General features: G+C 41.0%; 1 protein-coding gene across 1 annotated transcript in view; it reads right to left on the bottom strand.

Annotated features, from left to right (window-relative positions):
* Positions 1-23269, bottom strand: part of LOC126413132 (lutropin-choriogonadotropic hormone receptor-like) — a 932298-nt gene that overhangs the window by 652711 nt on the left and 256318 nt on the right. The window contains exon 2 of the mRNA XM_050083024.1: positions 16217-16288. Coding sequence (XP_049938981.1) covers positions 16217-16288 — 72 coding nt within the window. The remainder of the gene's footprint in view (positions 1-16216; positions 16289-23269) is intronic.

Genomic DNA, 23269 nt, shown 5'->3' on the forward strand with positions numbered 1-23269 from the left:
GCAGATGACAAAGGAGTTCTGCTATGAAAACAAATGGACTTCAGACCAATACTCCTTGTTGCCGGGCTGTACGGCGGGCGACAATCAGGTTGGTATCCTATTGCCGAACGGGGAGTCTCCAGACATTAATTTTAATTTTAATAATTAACAGCCTCAGTTGCACTGTTTGCCTAGAAAGTACCTAGGTTTCAGTCGGGATAACCCAACCTTCTTCAGAATAACAGTAATTACCGTCATTCCATAGTGGATATCGTCAAGCTAAAACTACAAATCAATAAATGGTCGTCAGACTATAAAACTTATCTGGAACTGCCTCGGCCCCACTTCGCGAACGCGATGCGGCAGCCACGAGTGCTGTACTGGAACTGACCGTAGCGTCATGAGGCCCGCCTAGGCGGACACAATTACTTGCGCCTGCGCATGAACTGTATGACAGTTACTTTTTGGGACAAGACGTGATCTTAACTCCTGACCTTGAATTTTCTAGTAAAGTGACGTAAAAGGTATAGCTGAGGAAAAGGGCGTATATGTTAAGCTGTGCAGAACGTAATTAGATCGACTGTCTTAACATTTTTCTCGCTTCCCACGCCCGGGTTCCCGGGTTCGATTCCCGGCGGGGTCGGTGATTTTCTCTGCCTCGTTATGACTGGGTGTTGTGTGCTGTCCTTAGGTTAGTTAGGTTTAAGTAGTTCTAAGTTCTAGGGGACTGATGACCATAGATGTCAAGTCCCATAGTGCTCACAAGGGAACCTCCCCATCGCACCCCCCTCAGATTTAGCTATAAGTTGGCACAGGGATAGGCCTTGAAAAACTGAACACGGATTAATCGAGAAAACAGGAAGAAGTTGTGTGGAACTATGAAAAAAATAAGCAAAATATACAAACTGAGTAGTCCATGCGCAACGTAGGCAACATCAAGGAGAGTGGTAGCTTACGAACGCCGTGGTCTCGTGGTTAGCGTGAGCAGCTATGGAACGACAGGTCCTTGGTTCAAATCTTCTATAGGGTGAAAATTTTAATTTTTTATTTTCAGATAATTATCAAAGTTCAGGTACTCACACATAATCAACTTCGCTCTCCAAAATTCCAGGACATGTTCAGATTTGCTTGGACATACACAGAATTTGACGGTCTACGCACGGAAACATTTGAAAACGTAAAAAAACATATGTTTTGACAGAGCAGAGGGAAAACTGTGCGACTCTGAAACTGTTGCATTCATTTGATGCAATTTATGTGACAAACTCTTATGTTTTCATCACTTTTTTTGGAGTGATTATCACATCCACAAGAAAACCTAAATCGGGCAAGGTAGAAGAATCTTTTTACCCATTCGCCAAGTGAGCAAGTTAGGTGGGTCGACAACATATTCTTGTCATGTGACGCACATGCCGTCACCAGTGTCGTAAAGAATATATCAGACGTGTTTTCCTGTGGAGGAATCGGTTGACCTACGACCTTGCGATCAAATGTTTTCGATTCCTATTGGAGAGGCACGTCCTTTCGTCTACTAATCGCACGGTTTTGCGGTGCGGTCGCAAAACACAGACACTAAACTTATTACAGTGAACAGAGACGTCAATGAATGAAGGGACAGATCGTAACTCTGCGAAAATAAAGAAAGTAAAATTTTCGCTCGAGGGAGGAGTCGAACCAAGGACCTTTCGTTCCGCAGTTGTTCACTCTAACCACGAGACCACGGCGCTCATCAGCTATCATTGTCCATTATGTTGCATATCTTGCACATGGACTACTCAGTTTATATATTTTGTTTATTTTTTCATAGTTCCACACAACTTCTTCCTGTTTTCTCGCTTGATCTGTGTTCAGTTTTTCAAGGCCTATCCACTGTGTCAATTTATAACTAAATCTGAGGGGGATGCGATGGGGAGGTTCCCTTGTCAGAGCCATTTGAACCATTTTGTCTTAACATTTATGAAGTATTCATTGGTCACGATATAAGGAAGACATGTGCTTACAAAGTATGGCCTATCTAGGAAAATTTTTGTGCTTAAGCACGAAGTTTAATCATCTAAGAAGAACTTAGGAGTGAGAATAATAATATAAAACCAACATTGTCATTATTACGGCTAGGTCTAGAAGTTTTGAAGACGTAATTGTTAAGCGCTTGCTTAGCTATGGTTATAACGCATGAACATCTTATTGACTTAGTACACAAATGGTCATGACTGAACTTAGGAACAAGTCTATATCTAATCTCTAACATCCGGCAATACGGGCCATTTTAAATAGATGTTCATTATTCAAAATTAGTATATTTGACCTGAAGTGGTCTAGAATCAAATAAAAAACTAATACACGTGCCTGATTGAGCTTATTGTGGAATTTATGGTATGAGATGGAGAAAACACTAAACTCATTCTAAAATTCTAGGCAAAAAGTGCAACTTAGGCTGTTAATTATTAAAATTAAAATTAATATTTACACAGTTGCTGACAGAGCCGCGAGATGTTGAAGATATTTAGTCTCCAGTCTCTTCTTCGGCCTGGAATTCCATTGACTGGAGTAAAATCATCTTCAGTGATGAGTCGTGTTTCGAACTGAGACCCGATGACACGATAGGACGGTGAGTGTGCATCCCAACTGTTTGCCTGCAGTGTTATTCATGGGAAGGTGTGCGAAAATGTTCTAAATGATCGCGAACCGTGTAACAGGACGGACTAGGGTACCAGTAGTGGTATGGGGGGAACCACCTCAAAACCAAATCCAGGCTGTCCACCAGACCGATACTCGTTGTTAACCCACCGGGCGAATTCCGTACGGGGTCAGTGCATCTCCCCGTCCCAGAATTGGCGCTTTAAAAAGGTAGCCCGCTTTTAAATGTTCAAAAATTAGATGTTTTGGCTTAAAACGTTCTCTGGGACGTTTAGTATATTTTAGAGTTCATCGCAAGTTCGCCAGAAAATCCATTATCGGATTAGAAGACATTTTCTGGAAAACTGTTTCTGAAAACCAGTCACCATGGAAATAAGATAGTTGATGTTGCGGACAATGTGGTCTGGTACCAGCCAGTCTTCGATGTGCTGTCTCCTGGTGCGCTATTCTTGAATGTTGCTTGCTTAAGGGGGGTAGGACGTCAAACGGGCCGACTTGCAGCAGGAGTATCACCACAGGACATTTTAATTTCCACTCTCTATACTTTTACAAATAAATTCATAAAACTTTGTCAGCATGACCAGGAAGGATTCAGAATTCACACTCATAGAAGTGGATATTCGAAAACATAACGAAATATTTTTTTTACATGTGAAATTTCATCATTTTTTTCACTTACTAATGGCAGTATTTGTTGCTATAGGTACACTTTTCTTCATAAGTAAGAGAGATGCTTCGATGAATTTTGCACAGCATACAAACCATACTTAAAGGTGTATGAAACTACAGAATTTTCCAAATCTATTAAAAACTGTGGTAAAAATTGAGGTAATTAACTATAAAATTTGTGTTTTTTCTGAACATGAAGTTTAAAATATAACAGCTCATTCGTTTTTTCAAAAAGTAAATAAATTCTAGTGTTTCATACACCTGTAAGTATGGTATGTATGCTGTGCAAAATTCATCGAAGAATCTCTCTAATTTATAAAGAAAAGTGTACCTATAGCAACAAATGCAGCCATTAGTAAGTGAAAAAATGATGAAATTTCACACGTAAAAAAAATTACTTCGTTTATTTTCGAACTTCCACTGCAATGAGTGTGAATCCTGAATCCTTCCTGGTGATGCTGAAAAAGTTTATGAATTTATTTGTAAAAGTAGAGACACTGGAAATTAAAATATCCTGTGATGCCTCTCCTGCTCTAAGTCGGACTGTTTGGCGTCCTACCCCCATTTAGTGATTCTGCAAGCGCCTCGGCTGTTCTCAGGAAGACCTTCTTTGACTTCAGTCTTGGTAGTGCTGGCTTGTGAAAGAAAATGAGGTGAGCTGCATCTGTTGTGGCCTGGCCGCTGAAAGCCTTCGTATGTCTGGGGGGGGGGGGGGGGAGGGGGGGGCTATTACAGCAAGGCAGCACAGGTTCTCCGTAAGTGTAGGGCGGAGACGGGCTGTGACGGTACGACATGATTGATAAAGAGCTACATCCACATTACCAGAGTGGCAAATCTGATACCACACAGGGCAGGCATATTCTCCCACAGAATATCACAAGGCTAGTGCGGATGCTTTTACTGTCACTGGCTGTGATCCCCAAGTTGTTTTTGCGATCTTCCGTACCACATTATTTCATGCATTCACTTTCTGCTTGGTATGTTTGCAACGTTTCTTAAAGATGAGCGCTCGATCCAAAGAAACCCCAAGATATTGAGGGACTGTGCAGTGTTCCAGCAGAGTTACTCCACAGATAATTTGCAGGCTTCTAGTAGCCTCCTTGTTCTTCAGGTGGAATACAAACGTCTGCGTTTGAGAAGGATTTGGCTTCAGCTGAATCGTTTTACAGCAGGTGGACAGTAAGTCTAGGGATTTTGACAGCTTTCGCTCGATTCTTTCAAAGTCTTTTCTCTGAGCAGTAACGGCGTGATCACATGCGTAAATCATTCTGGCATCCTAGAAGATTTTGAAGTAATAGTTCATCTTAATAACTTGTTGCATGCACCAACTTATTTATTAACAAATTAGAATATTGAAATCAGAACTGACGCAACACGAACAATGGATTGGTCTACGTATGTGTTAAATGCTTCGTCATAGCTGATATAAAATTTATTGTATTTGCCATGGTCTGTGTGAAATTGTATTTAGAAACGATGTAACAGCTGTTAAAGGTTAGTATTTACCACACTCTGTTAAATGAAACTTATAATGCTTAGATGGATCGTAATGTAGGTAAATCTGTAAAGTTACTGAATGACAGTGTGAGAACAGCAGCACATAAAATGACCACATTCTATTGATACTTTTGCGGTAGTGGGTACTATAAAAATCGACTATTATTTTCAGTTTCTTTCAGGTACATATTATTCTACCGTGGTCTCACACGTAAGACCCACGTAAACTGTTTACAATGCATCGTCTTGAAATCGGGAGTGTCGAGAACGTCAGAAATGCTATTTGTTTTCTGTAATAAACTAAATCTTCATTTTCCCAGGGCAAGTGTAAGAACACTCGACACCGGTAAAAGATAATAAAATGAATTGGATAACTTAAACAGTGACTTGTTCCTGACAGTCGATTCTTAGCAGGAAATGGTGATCGTAAATAGATCTGAATATCATACCTTTAAAACATGAGTGCACTGGTTTAAATAACGTAGCAACACCAGTGTATGTTACGTAATGGATTCAGTAACAAAATTCTGTCTCGCGATAGCAAAAATCGTAGTCACAGTAATGGTGGTACCCGAAATATTCGAAGTACCTCGAAGAGAACATTAAAGATCCAGAAATTTCAATTCTCTGTGCAATCCTGCCGCCTGGCTGCTAAAGGTGCAGGGGCAGTGTAAAATTAAATTCAATTAATAGCGTATACCATCGGTGTAAGAAGAAATGTGTCCGCAGTTTAACCGCGTACGTGTAGCGCGATGAGGGACGGTAATAAAGTGACGTCATTACTGCGAGGCAAGCGAAGGGGGAGCAGGTGGCCGACTCCAGAACTAATTACCGCTGCACGGATTTTAATTCCCAGCGCGAAAGTGATAAACGGCTCTCGTGAAGAGGCGAACGGAAGGGAATATCGCCGGTTATTTATGGCTGACTGTGGAATAACATTAACATTTCGTGTAGGAGTCTATAGGGCAGCACATAATTCATATGGTCAAGCGGTTGTATAGAAATCTGATCTCGTAGGGCAAATACGTGTCGTGAGGCATCGTGCGGCAAACTACGTGACTAGAAGCTGGAACAATGAACACGCTAACTGAAAACATAATGGACAGATGTGCATGTGCAACTTCGTGATGATGATTTTTGTCTTTAGGGTGCGCTAAAGATGAGTCATTAACGCTTGTGCTGTTTTTTCTATGTGTGTGGAAATGTAGTGAGACGTGAAATTTTCATTAGTTGATGGAAACATACTTCTGAGGGGAATGGGGTCCTGTAGCAACCCAAGGAACTGAGCAGGCTGACACTGCTACAGGGAATCCTTGGTAGCAGGTAGTGTAACAAATAAACTGTAAAATTGGTCAATGACACTTTAATTCACGGCAGTATATGCAGAACGGAATAAACACAGTACTAAGAAAACCATATACACATTAAAAGTAAGTAATAACGGAAGGAAAAAGACATTTTGCCTCTACAGTACGCTGACTGGCGTATTATACACTTTTTTAGGTTTAGTCGCAATCACAGAATACGATTTCAAATAAGCATTGGTTATCTTCAGATTCATGCATTCGTTGACACATGTTCTGTACATCCCATCAGGAATGTGAAACTAATCCAGTTATACTTTAGCACGCAGAAACAGTCATTGATAGTTTATTCAGTAAAGTTCACTAACAACAAATTAAGACCAATGCTAAATTACTCAAACTAGTAAACACTGTAAACTAGCTGTTGTCTGCAGCTGTGCTTACATGTCAGCACTTTTGTTATGATGAGTAATGTAATAACGTCAGTTGTCCTCACCTGTCTGCCTGTTTGGGTAAACATAGCTCATGATTCACGCCCCACTCTTGCCCCACCTATGCTGTCCCAACGCACGATGCGTCATCATGTGCAGCATCTCTGCCAAGTGCTGCGTACACTTGGGCATGGGCAGCAACATGCATCTATGTATAGTGCTATTGTAATACAGGGTGGCGCATGAAATGTGTTACCAATTGTTTCTTTCACAATTTTCGACGCACATTAGATATCCCGCTGGGATCTCTACAACAGTACCAGCAGAGCTTGGAAAAACAAATGAGTTACGAAATGACGTGTAATTCACGATACTGCCGCTAGGAGACTAGTAAGCAGCAATGGCTGACAATGGAAGACTGACGACACAGCAACGATCGGCAATTGTGTTACTTTTTCATGAAACGAAAAGCCTTGTTGTGACTCAGAGGCGTTTTCGACAACAGTTTAATACATGTGGGTCCCTTGCAAGAAGATCATCCACAGGTTGTACGATAAATCTGTACAGGAAGGAACAGTACTGGAAGCGAAGCGACCTCGGCCTAAGCCTGTTTGTTCGCCGGAAAATACTGAAGCGGTACAAGTTGCTGTACAGAGAAGTCCCGGGAAATCGTGGCGAAAGGCAGCAGTGCAACTGGGGATATCCAGATGCTCCTTTCAACGCATTCTTAAAAGTGAGCTCCATATGTACCCATACAAGATAACCTGTGCACAGAAGCTCATTGAAGAACGCAAGCAGCAGAGACTACTGTTTGCTCAGTGGGCAGAGGATAGGGAAGAAACTCACAACAACGTTTGGTTTTCAGACGAGGCGCATTTTCATTTAGACTGTGTGGTTAACAAACAAAATGTACGCTTTTGGGCCACTGAAAACCCACAAGTGCTTCATGAACGACAACATTATGCTCCGAGGATTACAGCGTGGGCAGCAATTTCCAGTCGCGGACATATTGGACCCTTTTTCTTTGAAGAAACTGTGAACAGCGAGCGTTATTTGAGCATGCTTCGCAACAGCTTCATTCCACAGCTTCTTGCTACTGCCTTGCCCTTCATCACGCAGTGGTTCATGCAAGATGGAGCAAGGCCACATACTACAAACATTGTGTTTGAGTTTTTACACGAGCATTTCGACATGCGGATCATTTCACTCAGGTTCCCAGGCCGCTTCAATGACGGACAAAATTGGCCCCACAATAGTCCAGACCTCAACCCATGTGACTTTTTTCTTTGGGGGTACCTAAAGGAAAAAATTTTCCCTAAACGTCCACGTGATTTAATGGAGCTCAGAAGACTTATTATTCAGGCTTGCAGTGAAATTACGGAAGACATGTGCCGTAGGTATACATTATACAATGCGTACATTATGCAGTAAATTGTATGGAAGTATGGATTCAATACACTGAAGATTGTTTAAGCATTATATTCATTACTTTGAATCGCGTCACGTGGTACACATCAACCAACAGAAGTTCTTTCTCGAATTCGATAAATATCAAAAGTCAAAGAATAAATAGCTTTTTCAAAGAGTAAATATTTCCCCCTAATTCAAGTAATATTCCTCAAATCAATAAATATCTTGTACTACGTACTTGATAAAGTTATTTGTGTTGTTCTTCTTGGTTAAAGCTATCTCCAAACAAAATTTCATCGAAATCGGCTCAGTAGGTACTCGTCAAAACGTAACAGACAGTGACTTTCACATTTATTTATGAGTGTGTGAGTGTGTATAAAATCTGCAATTACAATATCCTTTTTTCCGTTATCCGATTTTGATAAAATAAAACTCATACGGTGCCCAAAGCTATGTTCAAGTTACCTGTGAAAATCCCTTGAAAGAGATTAACGTGTTCAAGCCGACAGACAGACACGAAAACTTTAAATCACAATATCTTTTTCTTTTCGTGATCAGATTGTGATGAAATAAAGCCCGTACGGTGACCCAAGGTATACTCAAGTTATCTACGACAACCCGATGAGAATCCGTCAAGTAGTTTTGAAGATTAGCAGCGTATACAAACAGATAGACAAGGCGGTTTTAGTAAAAATTTAAATGATGCTATAATTTTTTTCCATTAACCGATTTTGATGAATTATAGCTTCAACGGTGCCTCGGACTATGTTCAAGCAACCTACGAAACCCTCACGAAAATTCGTCTGGTAGTTATGGAGAAGCGTGTTCAAATATAGAAACAGACACGACAGTCTTAGAGATTTATTGTTAGCTATCCAAAGTATACATATTTCTGGATGAATTTATAAATGAATGTTACGAGAAAAAGACCTACTTTGAAAAACCCACTGCTCTTCCTATTATACTACTGAGTTCCTATTTTTAGCGAATACGTTAAATAAAGCTTCTAGTAAAACCGAAGTAATATCTTGGGTTCCCCACCGAACTGTTCTAGGCCCTCAGCTGTTCTTAACGTATGTAAAAGATTTAGAAGACATCCTGAGCAATCCTCTTAGGTGGTTTTCAGATGGTACTATTCTTTACTGTCTATTAGGATCGTCAGAAGATCAGTACCAATTATAAAATGATTTAGACAAGATGTGCGAGAAGTGACTGTTGAGCTTAAACAACAAAAAGTTTGAGGTCCTCCATCTGAGTACTAAAAAAAATTCATAAAATTTCGATTACACAACGTATCACATAAATTTGAAGGCTGTCGATTCAACTAAATACTTAGGGGTTACAATTACGAATATCTTAAACTGGACCCGTCACGTAGGAAATGTTTCTGGGAAAATGAACCTAAAATTGCCTTTTATAGGAAGGACACTTAAAAGATGCAACAAATATACGGAAGACAGTGCCTACACTACACTCCTCAGTCCTATTCTGGAGTACTGCTACACACCATGGGGTTGTTAACACAGCGTTGATAGAGGACGTGGAAAAAGTTCACACCAGGGCACCTCGTTTTGTACTATCGCGAAATGAAGGACAAAGTCTCACGGACATGATAGGGTAACTGGGATGAATATCATTGAAACAAAATCATTTTTCGTTGCGACGATATCTTTTCGCGAAATTTCTATTACCAAATTTTTCTTTTGGGTTGGGTTGTTTGGGGGAAAGAGACCAAACAGCGAGGTCATCGGTCTCATCGGATCAGGGAAGGAGGGGGAAGGAAGTCGGCCGTGCCCTGTCAAAGGAACCATCCCCGCATTTGCCTCCAAATTTTTTCCTCCGAATGTTAATATATTTTGTTGACTCGCATTTACATGTAATAAAATAAGAGAAATCAGAGCTCGTATGCAAAGCTTTAGGTGTTCATTTTTCCCTAGTGTTATTCGAAAGTGGAAAGGTTGAGAAACTGTAAGTCGTTCCATGAGTTCCTACCAAAGGAACTGTAGAGCAGTCATGTATATGTGACTTTACAGATCGTAATCAGCTGCTTCTAAATGGCAAAGTCAGGAACCGTTTAATATCAATATTAGGGTTACGTGGAATTTATATTCCCGCGTCCAAGTATTCAGATAAATTGTGGAAGGGATAGCCAATCAGGTATTCCTCTAGTCTGTTTTAAAAATTTGTGTTTTTTTTTTTACTTGATATTCAAACACAACCTGTTACAGATATTTTCACCAGGATGTCCTATTACACCCTGATTCCCTAAAAGGGATGCATAGTCTTGTCGTTGTTGTGGTCTTCAGTCCTGAGACTGGTTTGTTGCAGCTCTCCATGCTACTCTATCCCGTGCAAGCTGCTTCATCTCCCAGTACCTACTGCAACCTACATCTTTCTGAATCTGCTTAGTGTATACATCTCTTGGTCTCACTCTACGATTTCTACCCTCCACGCTGCCCTCCAATACTAAATTGGTGAGCCCTTGGTGCCTCAGAACAAGTCCTACCAACAGACCCCTTCTTCTCGTCAAGTTGTGCCACAAACTTTTCTTCTCCCCAATCCTATTCAATAGCTCTTAATTAGTTATGCGATCTACCCATCTAATCTTCAGCATTCTTCTGTAGTACCACATTTCGAAAGCTTCTATTCTCTTCTTGTCCAAACTATTTATCGTCCATGTTTCACTTTCACACATGGCTACACCCCATACAAATACTTTCAGAAACGACTTCCTGACACTTAAATCTATACTCGATGTTAACAAATTTCTCTTCTTCAGAAACACTTTCCTTGCCATTGCCAATCTACATTTTATATCCTCTCTACTTCCACCATCATCAGTTATTTTGCTCCCCAAATAACAAAACTCCTTTACTACTTTAAGTGTCTCATTTCCTAATCTAATTCCCTCAGCATCACCCGACTTAATTCGACTACATTCCATTATCCTCGTTTTGCTTTTGTTGATGTTCATCTTACATCCTCCGTTCAACTGCTCTTCCAAGTCCTTTGCTGTCTCTGACAGAATTACAATTTCATCGGCGAACCTCAAAGTTTTTATTTCTTCTCCATGGATTTTAATACCTACTCCGAATTTTTCTTTTGTTTCCTTTACTGCTTGCTCAATATACAGATTGAACAGCATCGGGGAGAGGCTACAACCCTGTCTCACTCCCTTCCCGACCACTGCTTCCCTTTCATGTCCCTCGACTCTTATAACTGCCATCTGGTTTCTGTACAAATTGTAAATAGCCTTTCGCTCCCTGTATTTTACCCCTGCCACTTTCAGAATTTGAAAGAGAGTATTCCAGTCAACATTGTCAAAAGCTTTCTCTAAGTCTACAAACGTTAGAAACTTAGGTGTACCTTTCCTTAATCTAGCTTCTAAGATAAGTCGTAGGGTCAGTATTGCCTCACGTGTTCCAATATTTCTAAGAAATCCAAACTGATCTTCCCCGAGGTCGGTTTCTACTAGTTTTTCCATTCGTCTGTAAAGAATTCGCGTTAGTATTTTTCAGCCGTGACTATAAGGAAGTTACTTTTATTTACGTTACTGAGGTTATCGACTTTACACGATATTCTTATTGCAGGCTTCTGTTATTCTTACTGTAGGCTTAGGTTCAATAAATACTTTTTTCACCTTAATCGCAGTGAACCAGTGGTCTAATGCCATTGAAGAGAACTTAGCGAAAGCACGAGGGCGGGCTGAAACGTATTGCCTACGAATTTTTTATGAGAAAACTCTTAAACCTTTTTAAATAAGACACACGCTATTAGCATTCTACGTCTTTATTCTTCATGTCTACATATTTATTTCTCATCATAGTCAACATGGCGACAAACCAATTTCTTCCAACGACAGGATATTTTGTTGATACTGTCACTGTGGAACGTTTCACTTCATTGACGAAACCTCACCTCTGTTTCCACTGCTTCATCACTATCAAAGTGAAGTCCTCGATGGAGCACTCTTAAGTTTTGTAAACAGATGAAAACCAGATGGGGCCAAGTCGGCACTGTACGGAGGATGATCGATGACAGTGGACCCAAGGCGTCGGACTGTTACAGATGTCGCAACGGTCGTGTATGTTCTGACATTGTCACGCTGTAGGGGCGCGTGCTCCATACGTGGACGAACTCTTCAAATTCGTCCTTTCAAATTTAGGAGGGTCCCACAGTATATTGCCGAGTTTATGGTTGTGCCTTTAGGCATGATCTCCAAGTATACATCACCTGCAAAATCCCAGAAAACAGTGAACATGACTTTGCCTGAAGATGGCATGGTCTTGGACTATTCTAGCGTCGGTGACCCTTTGCGGAGGAACTCTGTCGATGATCTCTTGTTGTTTGAGGTCAAATGTAAACCCAAACTGTCACAATGATGTTAAGGACTTTATCACCCTCGCGTTCAAAACGCAAAAGAAATTGTTAAAAGATGTCGAATCTCCTCTGTTTCATAACAGTGGTGACCATTCGAGGCACCCATCATGCACACAGTTTTCTCTACTTCTCCAATGATGGCCCGAACACGCTCTCGTAATATGCCACACTTACCTGGGAGCTGTGTGCGTGTTAGCCGAAGATTTTCTCTGGTGAGTTCATCAAACCGAATCCGGTGAGTCTCTTCTGTTGCCGTAAGCAGTGGTCCACTTCGAGCTCTGTGTCACAGGTTGATGTTAGCACCACCGTTGCCTTCATTGTGAGAACGAACAACCCAGCGTAGAGCATTACTGACGTCGATGTCTTGTATGGATTTCAATTGGAGACACGTTTCCAGCTATTAGAAATCGATTACAGCTGGCAGTCTCTCACACACCGACATAGTCAAGTTACACCGCCATAATACACTTTAGAGTTCAGAGCCCTCTCGCGGCAGAGGGTTGCAACTTGAGTCAGCGATGCGGGAACGTCGATCGAGTAATATGCATGACATGTAATAGCTCAACTGCTATAGAAAACAGAATAAAACATTCGGAGGCATTGCTGCGCGGAGTAGCCGCGCGGTTTGAGGCGTCATATCACGGACTGCGCGTCCCCTCCCGCCGGAGATTCGAGTCGTCTCTCGGGCATGGGTGCGTGTGTTGTTCTTAGCATTAGTTTAAGTAGTGTGTAAGTATAGTGACCGATGACCTAAGCAGTTTGGTTCCTTAGAAATTTACACACATTTGAACATTTGGGAGGGATTGGGAGAGGGATTTCTAGGAAGAAATCTAGCAGAACCGAGACTTTCAATCATCGTATCCTCATGCTGGTCCGATCTCAATTTATCATCCATTTTAAATTCAGACTTCGAAACTTATCCAGGCTATTTCGACTGATTTTCATTTATGGTACCTACAACTCATTTCTAATTCGTTGAAACTGCATAACGTCAGTTTTTCTAAGACTGAAGCTCAAGCTGTTAGCTGTGAAACTGTTGTAAGCCTATTCTGTACATTATTCTCCCGAATGTGTCTGCTTGCAGTGACTTTGGGCCGTTTAGGGCATGGGTGTGTGTGTTGTTCTTAGCATAAGTTACTTTAAGAAGTGTGTAAGTATAGGGACCGATGCTTAAGCAGTTTGGTTCCTTAGAAATTCAAAATCATTTGAACATTTTCGGAGGCATTGGGAGAGGGATTTCTGGGAAGCAATCTAGCAGAACCGAGGTGTTCGATCATCTTATCCCCATGATGGTACGATCTCAATTTATCATCCATTTTAAATTCAGATATGGAGGCTTATCCAGGCTGGTTCGACTGATTTTCATTTATGGTACCTACAAGTCATTTCTAATTCGTTGAAACTGCATAACGTCAGTTTTTCTAAGACTGAAGCTCAAGCTGTTAGCTGTGAAACTGTTGTAAGCCTATTCTGTACATTATTCTTCCGAATATCAGTGTCTTTGGGCCGTTTATCAGTATCCTTATGTTATCAGAAAACACTACAATTTTTGAAGAATTCTACAACGTCCCATTTAAGTCATTTGTGTTGACCAAGAACAGGTATAGCCCAAGCGCTGATCGTTGTGGCACACACTATTTAATGTTTCTTCTCTGCGAATTTAATCTTGTTGCATCACATCATTTGCTAAGATGGCTCCTTGTTTTCTATAGTCAAAATACGACTCTGTCCTTGCAATGGGAATACCGCTTTAGTTTCAATAGAATAAACTTTTGATATGCGTACTGAAAGTTCACAGGAACTTTTATAGTTTAGTTCTACGATAAACGAGTTTCTGATATAAGGTGCGTTCAAAAAGAAACGAGCCGGAGGTATAATTACAGAAACCAGTACCTGTATGTTAGATGTACTGACCCTCGCTGTAGAGACACTTGTTCCACTGAGACACAAGGCGGTGAAAGGCTGTCTCATAAAATTCTCGGGGCTGCAATGTTAACCAGTTCCGCTAGTACAGCTGGACATCGTCGTCCACACGAGTGCAGGAAAGGTTCTGCTGACGTTCTTCTTTGACCAAGATGGCCTCCTCCTGATTCACTTCCTCCAGCACGAGACAACAGTGAATGCCCAGTGTTACTCGCAGATCTTGACCACCCTTCGTGAAGCGATCAAATCAAAACGACCAGGCAATCTCACCCGTGGGGTCATTCTGCTCCAGGACAATGCAAAGCCTCATACTGCCAACACAGTCGCGGCACTCCTGCAGAAATGCAGATGGGAAATTCTCAGCCAGCTTCCGGTCCTCTCTCCCCGTGATTACGCCATTTTTGGTCCCCTTAAAAAGGCTCTGAGGGCCAAACGATTCACCTCGGACGACGACGTCCATCTGTACGTGCGGAACTGGTTAACATCGCAGCCCCGGGAATTTTATGAGACAACCATTCACCGACTTGTGTCACAGTGGGACAAGTGTCTCAACAACCAGGGTCAGTACTTCTAACATAGGTACTGGTTTCTGTAATTATGCCTCCGGATCGTTTCTTTTTAAACGCCCTTTATACAACGTTTTCCCATCTCATTAAAGAAGCATTTTGGGGCGGCCGAAGTGAGCTGCGGTTAACAGGTTTCTCTCCAGAAGATGGTTCAATACATTTATTCGAATGTGATGATAATTTTGGAACCGAATACTTTATTAAAGCTGAGTACAATTACAAATAATGTTTGAGTACTTTAAACATAGCTGCGCTACAGCAACGGTTCCACGTAAATCAGACTAAGAGCAGCCGACCAGTTGCAAAGGATAAAGTAATCTTTACCTAGGTTTCAATAGATATAAATCTATCTTCTTCAGAAGACGGCAGTATTATAACAACATGAAGTGATATGTCCTTATCGTTTAGGCAAACATCTGCATAGTTACATTAATTATATAAAATATATAAAATATATAATTAATTATATAATATATATAATTAATTATATAAAATATATAATTAATGTAACTATGCAGATGTTTGCCTAAACGATAAGGACATATCACTTCATGTTGTTATAATACTGCCGTCTTCTGAAGAAGATAGATTTATATCTATTGAAACCTAGGTAAAGATTACTTTATCCTTTGCAACTAGTCGGCTGCTCTTAGTCTGATTTACGTGGAACCGTTGCTGTAGCGCAGCTATGTTTAAAGTACTCAAACATTATTTGTAATTGTACTCAGCTTTAATAAAGTATTCGGTTCCAAAATTATCATCACATTCGAATAAATGTATTGAACCATCTTCTGGAGAGAAACCTGTTAACCGCAGCTCACTTCGGCCGCATAGTTACATTAATTACATATTTTATATAATTAATGTAACTATGCAGATGTTTGCCTAAACGATAAGGACATATCACTTCATGTTGTTATAATACTGCCGTCTTCTGAAGAAGATAGATTTATATCTATTGAAACCTAGGTAAAGATTACTTTATCCTTTGCAACTGGTCGGCTGCTCTTAGTCTGATTTGCGTGGAACCGTTGCTGTAGCGCAGCTATGTTTAAAGTACTCAAACATTATTTGTAATTGTACTCAGCTTTAATAAAGTATTTGGTTCCAAAATTATCATCACATTCGAATAAATGTATTGAACCATCTTCTGGAGAGAAACCTGTTAACCGCAGCTCACTTCGGCCGCATAGTTACATTAATTATATATTTTATATAATTAATGTAACTATGCAGATGTTTGCCTAAACGATAAGGACATATCACTTCATGTTGTTATAATACTGCCGTCTTCTGAAGAAGATAGATTTATATCTATTGAAACCTAGGTAAAGATTACTTTATCCTTTGCAACTGGTCGGCTGCTCTTAGTCTGATAATAATGTTTGAGAACAGCGCTTGTTACGCGTTGGGTACTCACAGCCTTCTGATGCCTGGAGTGTAGTCGAAGGTGTCCGGTCTGATCGCCTCCAGGAAGTTGTCTGTCATTATCCTGCAACACAAAGAAACGCTCATGAGAAGTGCGCAGACTGAGTGATCACACATAGGTGAAAGAGAAAGTCTATATGCGGCAAATGCTGACTCCATATTTCCACTGTCTCATGACATGAAACCATGTGATCCTACCAATGGCGATCAGTCCGTTTCTAGCGAGATGGAGAAAGACCTGCAGAGTATCGATACTTGGTTTAGGGGTTGACAGTTGACCCGCGACGCAAACAAATGTGACACATTGCGTACGAATGGGCAGAAAGACCCGTTTTCGTACGATTACATGATTTCAAAACAATGACTGGAAGCCTAAGCATATGCTAAATACGTAGAAGTATGTGAACAGAACGATTTGAATTGGAACGACCACAGAAAATTGATGACAGGTAAGGTCGAGACTGAGATTCACTGAAAGAATCCTCGGGAAATAAAGTCCATCCACAAAGGGGCCAGCTTTCGAAACCTTGTTCGACCAATCTTGCTCGTCGGTATGGGATGCGTTGAAGATAGTATCAGTGGATGAAATAGAGGAAGTCCAGAGGAAAGTAGTGCGTTTCGTTACTGGATCATTTACTAAGGTCGAAAGCGTCACGGAGATGGTCACCCAACTCCATTGGCAGACACTGTAAGAGAGGCTTTGTGAATCACTGTGAGGTTTCCCGTTAAAATTCTGAGACCTAAGGGTGGGTAAACTTATATACGGTTCAACAGGAGAAGATCAAATAAGAATATGTGATAAGCGATTTTCTTACATTTAAATACTGTAAGTGATTGATATGATTTCTCTTATCAACCCTCCATTCATATTGATGAATGCATTTTAATTTTCTTAGATCTTGGGCTTAATGCATATTCTAGCATTGCTTTATGAGTGCAATAAAAATAACACGACACATCATTCTGGATGGCAAGAATCGTCACATGCAAAGCTTCGAGCATACTCATAGAGGGTGTTACAGAATCATTATGGTTCTCAAAAAAGAGGATCCGGAAATCGGATCTCTCAAAACGTTATTTTAACGAACTATAATGTGCACCACCAACCTTTTATTACGTGTTGTATTAATTAAGTTAAATATTATTTATGAGTTCACTATTTGTTACAAAATATAAATTATAGTAAATTTAAACTACATGATACCGAAAAGTAAGGCCAAAAATCTTAAATGTTTTAGCTTACAGTTTACATAGGGTGATTCAAAAGTAACTGTACATACATTGTGGGTGTAATGTACGCAACGAAATAAGAGTAAAACGTTAAATAAAGATTTGTCTGAAACTGCTTTATTTCCGGGTTATGATGCGTAACGTTATTTGAGGCAGGCGTTACGTCATATACCAGTACAGGCTTTCGGCGTGTCGTGTTCGCCTGCATATCGACTGATTTTTCTTTATACACCTCTCTTCACTGCTCAGTTGATTCTGGCACGAAATACCTTTCTTTACCTGATTTCGGTGTGGTCCTTTATACTCTATGGCGCTGTTGTATTTTAGCGACACCAGACGTACAACATACATTCATTCAATCGGTAGTTCATAGACTACCGTGTACGGTGCAATGGCGTACTCAGACGATGAATTCTCAAATACGCGCATTCTTTACGGCGCAATACACGAACAGCTAGACGACAGTATATGGAAATGTTTCCAAACAAAATAGAACCAAACCATCAGACACTCATTCCGGTGAACAGACGTTTAAGTGAATATGGCATTCGTGGTGCGCCACGATTAGCTCGTTCTCATTTGAATGAAGTGGGTGTTGAGAACGTCCTCGAAATGGTGTTTGAAGATCCCGATCATAAGTACCCGCCATATAAGTGCCACTGTAGGTGTCCCTCAAAAAAATGGTTCAAATGGCTCTGAGCACTATGGGACTCAACATCTGAGGTCATTAGTCCCCTCGAGCTTAGAACTAGTTAAACCTAACTAACCTAAGGACATCACAAACATCCATGCCCGAGGCAGGATTCGAACCTGCGACCGTAGCGGTCTTGCGGTTCCAGACTGCAGCGCCTTTAACCGCACGGCCACTTCGGCCGGCAGGTGCCCCTCAATCAGCTGTATGGCACCTGCTTCGGAGACAGCAATCCCATTCATTTCTTCTGCAGAAGGTACAGGAGCTGACAGCTATAGACCACCATAGACACAAGAAATTCTGTCAGTGGTTACTCGAGCGCCATGCTGCTGATCCACTGTTCAGTCGTCGGGTGCTGGTCACGAATGAGAGCCTCTTTAGTCGTGCGGTCGTCATGAACGCTCATAACATGCACGTATGAGAATCCTCGCGTAACTGCAGTTCGAGGATAGCAACGTCGTTTTGTAGTGAACAGTTGCCGAGGCGTGAACGATCAGTTACTCGGATCGCATGTCATTCCATAGAGCTTGACTGGCACAGTTTTTAGAACATGCACTGGGTGGCCTGCTTCGTGATGTCCCACTCCTTTATGCACGAGGCTGCTCTGTACATATCAGTAGGGAGGCAAGAGAGTATCTCAGTGTTGCTCATATCCGCAAGTAGATAAGTCGTGCAGGGCCTGTTGCATGGCCCGTCAGAGCGGATCTTAACACACTGGACTTTTACCATTGGGGTCGTCTCAAGGAGCTCGTCTATGGTGGTGCAACTGAGACTGTAGCACAACTACAGCAGTGAAATGAAAATGGCCGTGTAACTGTGCGCAACGAGGTGGACGGAACCTGCAACATACCGAGAGCGGTAAGACGTCTAGCACGTCACTGTCTTTGTCTACATGGACATAGTTTGAACATGTTCTAGAATATATATACATTACATAGTTGTGTTGAACTTAGAGTCCCTTCGTGTTATTTCTTTCTGAGAAGAAGTAATTTTGTGCTGTTTGTGTTGCACTTGTGATCTCTACACTACTGCATTAATCTGAAATAAAGCAATTTCAGACAAAACTTGAGATAGCATTTTGCGCTTATTTTGATGCATACATTACACCATCGAAAAGTGTATGGTTTCTTCTGGATCACAAAGAATTAATTTGTGTTGTCTGTGGTGCACTTGTGATCTCTTACCTACTACATATCTCAGAAATAAAGCAGTTTCAGACAAAACTTTATATAACATTTTACTCTTATTTTGATGCATACATTACACCCTGTCCCAAAGCTTTGAAAGGATTCCATTGTATATCCATCTTTCCTCTCTTGGCTTTTCTTGGTGTCCATAGCAGAGTGCTGTCCACGAACCATCCAAGATAAGACGCACTTTTATACTTTGAAGCGTCAAAACGAGTCACAGGTGGGCCATTTGAACTCGGAAAAAGTAGTGAAGAAACATATTTCGTTAACAGAGATGCTCTGCCTTCGGTAATGATCAGCTTCACATTCACTAGGCGAAACTGGAACTGTATTGGTAATAGTTGCCAACTTTTGCTTTGTTTTGACGTTCCCAACGAAGTTCTCAACTGTCAAAAACTCATGAAATGTTTTAATTGCAGCTTGTTTGTTCAGCTGATAGAGAACTATAAGTGTCTCAATATCTTTATCCCCAAAAATTCTATCTTACCATATATTAAAACCTGCAGTTGCGATTCTTTCTCTTCAGAGGTGCGTACCATCACAAATCAAACAATATGAACAGATGAAATGTCGGAAGTTCCATGAGATGGATAATTTAGTTGTACATAGAAAATTTATAACGCTACACAACTGTAGCGAGCCGACCGGGGTGGCAGAGTGGTTCTAGGCGCTACAGTATGGAACCGCGCAACCGCTACGGTCGCAGGTTCAAATCCTGCCTCGGGCATGGATGTGTGTGATGCCCTTACGTTAGTTAGGTTTAAGTAGTTCTAAGTTCTAGAGGGCTGATGACCTCAGAAGTTAAGTCCCATAGTGCTCAGAGCCATTTGAACTGTAGCGAAACGCAGGAAGATATTCAGAGACTCGACGCTTGTTGCACGGATTGGCAGCTGACCCTGAAATGAAACAGATATAACGTTTTAGGCATACAAGACTAATAGATCTGTAACGGTATGATTACACGCTTATCGGGACTACAGCTTTTAGAGGCAGATAACTAATTAAGATAAAGTGAATATAAAATACGAAGATTCAGATATTGCAAGCGATATTCCTAATGTCAGAAGACCAAGGAAACGTTGGTAATAATTTCCTCTGTGTCTAGAATTGGTGAACTGTCCACTCTTTGGAAGATGATGATGAAGAGGAAGAAAAAGTTAAAGATACTTTTAAGTTTTTTTAATTATTCTTTTTTTTTGCCGCCCGCTTTAATTCTGGGGCGCATGCTGGCAATACTTTACGCGTCATGGACATGCCACTTCCTCCCCTCCCCGGCTTCCATTCCTAACGATTAAACGCATTTCTCAGTTGAAAAAATCGTCTTGAACTAAATGGAACGATCACTGGACTGCTATTCAATCTTTGATAAACGAGTGGTCATTGGACTGAAAAAATTAAATGTGGATGACAATGAACCACTGCGAATGCGATAAAGCGTATAAAATTAAAAAGGGTCAGCTGGAAGAGGAGATAAAGACCGGTTACGAAAGACAAGCCTCTCTCTATCGTGGATAGCAGCTTTGCGAGTGTTCGGTATTCCTTTAGTATCGGAAAACTTCGGAAAGTTGTAAAAAAAAGTCAGCATTACGGCTGCTGAGAAACAGTGTCACATCATTGGATGTTACTCTTCGAAAAGATCCTCGAGAAAGGGGAAAAACAGAATGAAATATCTGACTCTTACTGAATATACGTTCAAAACGACGAAGCTCTACGGGATCTCGTATAACGCTCTTCGTTCTGCGTTTAGTCCTTTACCAACACAGCCAGTAAAAAGCCGGAAGAAACTTTTTGATTCATAATGTTTATTTAACATAAAAATGGGTGCAACTGAAAATATGGGTAGGACCTAAAGGCGGAGAAAGTTTAGTTATATAACTTAATTAGCAGATTAATGTTATTATCCACTTTCGTGTAAGTGGTTCAATTACCGTTAATACATATCACCACTTGGGAAAAAAACTTTCTATATCTCTACGTAGCACTTTTTCTTACTACACCAGTTTCGATCACAGTTCCATAACAAACTACAAGAGAGTAACAAAACCTTTGTGATACTAAAATTGTTCTTATAATTTAATGAGATCCTTGTTGAATTTAGGTTAAATCTGCGACTTTTTAAGTGTCTACTAACAAGTAAAACATTCTGCACGCAATCGCGATTTATTATTCATTAATTACAAGACGCGTTTCTAAGGTTTTAGTTCCGCATTTTCAAGTGAACAATCTTTTTACATCACAAGAATAGTGTCCAACTTTAATATATTTCTACCAAGTTATTTTTTATGACAACAAATATTACAAAAAAGAATTAATATTCGTTACAAATGGTGACTTACATTAGCTGTCTATTGTAATATTTTTTGTTGGTTTCGTTCAGCACATCACAGAACACATGGTCAGGATATACACAAAACATTGTCAAATATTGCTATATTTCATCTCACATTAATACAGGTAAAGAACTGAATTATGGAATAAACTCACTATATCAATCTTTAGAACATATATGGTGATAACACTTTCAGCTGAAGGTCACGGTTCCGAAGTAACATGATACGCCCGCCCGGTTAGCCGTGCGGTCTAACGTACGGCTATCCGGGCGGGAAGGAGCGCCTGGTCCCCGGCACGAATCCGCCCGGCGGATTTGTGTCGAGGTCCGGTGAACCGGCCAGTCTGTGGATGGTTTTTAAGCGGTTTTCCATCTGCCTCGGCAAAAGCGGGCTGGTTCCCCTTATTCCGCCTCAGATACACTATGTCGGCGATTGCTGCGCAAACAAGCTCTCCACGTAAGCGTACACCGCCATCACTCTACCACGCAAACATAGGGGTTACACTCGTCTGGTGTGAGACGTACCCTGGGGGGTCCACCGGGGGCCGAACCGCACATTAACCCTGGGTTCGGTGCGGTGCAGCGAAGTGGCGAAGTGGACTGCGCTAGTCGTCGTGGGGCGGGGACGTCCCCAGTTTCTAGGTCCCCAGTTAACGTAACATAACATAACATAACATTATACTAATAACTATGGCACTTACTTTAGGATTTCGTTGAATTCTTTACAGAGCACATACAACTATTTGTTATTTGTGATCATCTTGTTCTCATCTACCGAAAACTTTTTCATCATGTCACTGTGGATCTGTCGTTCAGTCTCCTTGTCTTTCTTTAGTTTAATATTTCTTTCCGTTAGTTGTTTAGAAGTGAACTTCTGAGAGTCGATCTTCTGACTGTATGCCACACGTGTTGTTACCAGAGGATTGTTATAAATGCTTTAGCATTCAACCACTAATATTAGGAACATAACCTAGAGTAAAGAGTTTATGAAGTTACCATCATCTGCCTGTCTATGTTAATCCTAAAGAAAATGCACTTCAAATGCACTTGAGTTCAAAATGTAAAAGCAAATAAAATTACTCTGACATGAAGCCATCGACATACTTCAAAAAATGTAGCACCAGATCCCCTAGTTCGCTCATCCATGTTACCCCATATCCTCCAAAATGTTGCTTCCATAAGGTGCTAAACAGCGGTCACATCAGCTGTCTCTCCGTACACCACTAGTTCGCAAACGTATAATACCGCTCTGACATACTGCACTCAGCCGCCAGCCGTTCCATAACATTCCAGATACGTTACAAACGGAGTGGAGAGACACCATACTAATAGTTCTCTGTGCTAGGTCGTTCCCGTTACGCGTTAATGCCAACTTTAAATAAGATCTAAAACACTATTGAAGAATGCATTACCGTCCTCGCCTATTTGTACACAGTCCAGTCACATTACTGTGACCACCGCTTATGTTCGAGGTCAACGTGTAATAACCACACACAGACGGCATGTGGCAGCACTAGCAGTGGAGGCTATGTAAAGCGTGTCGGGGGGAGGGGACGCGGAAAACAGTGCAGTCGTTGTCCACATGCGGAAACGGAGCTTTTTATC

The sequence above is a fragment of the Schistocerca serialis genome, chromosome 7 (genome assembly GCF_023864345.2).
Source record: "Schistocerca serialis cubense isolate TAMUIC-IGC-003099 chromosome 7, iqSchSeri2.2, whole genome shotgun sequence".
NCBI classification, from domain to species: Eukaryota; Metazoa; Arthropoda; class Insecta; order Orthoptera; family Acrididae; genus Schistocerca; species Schistocerca serialis.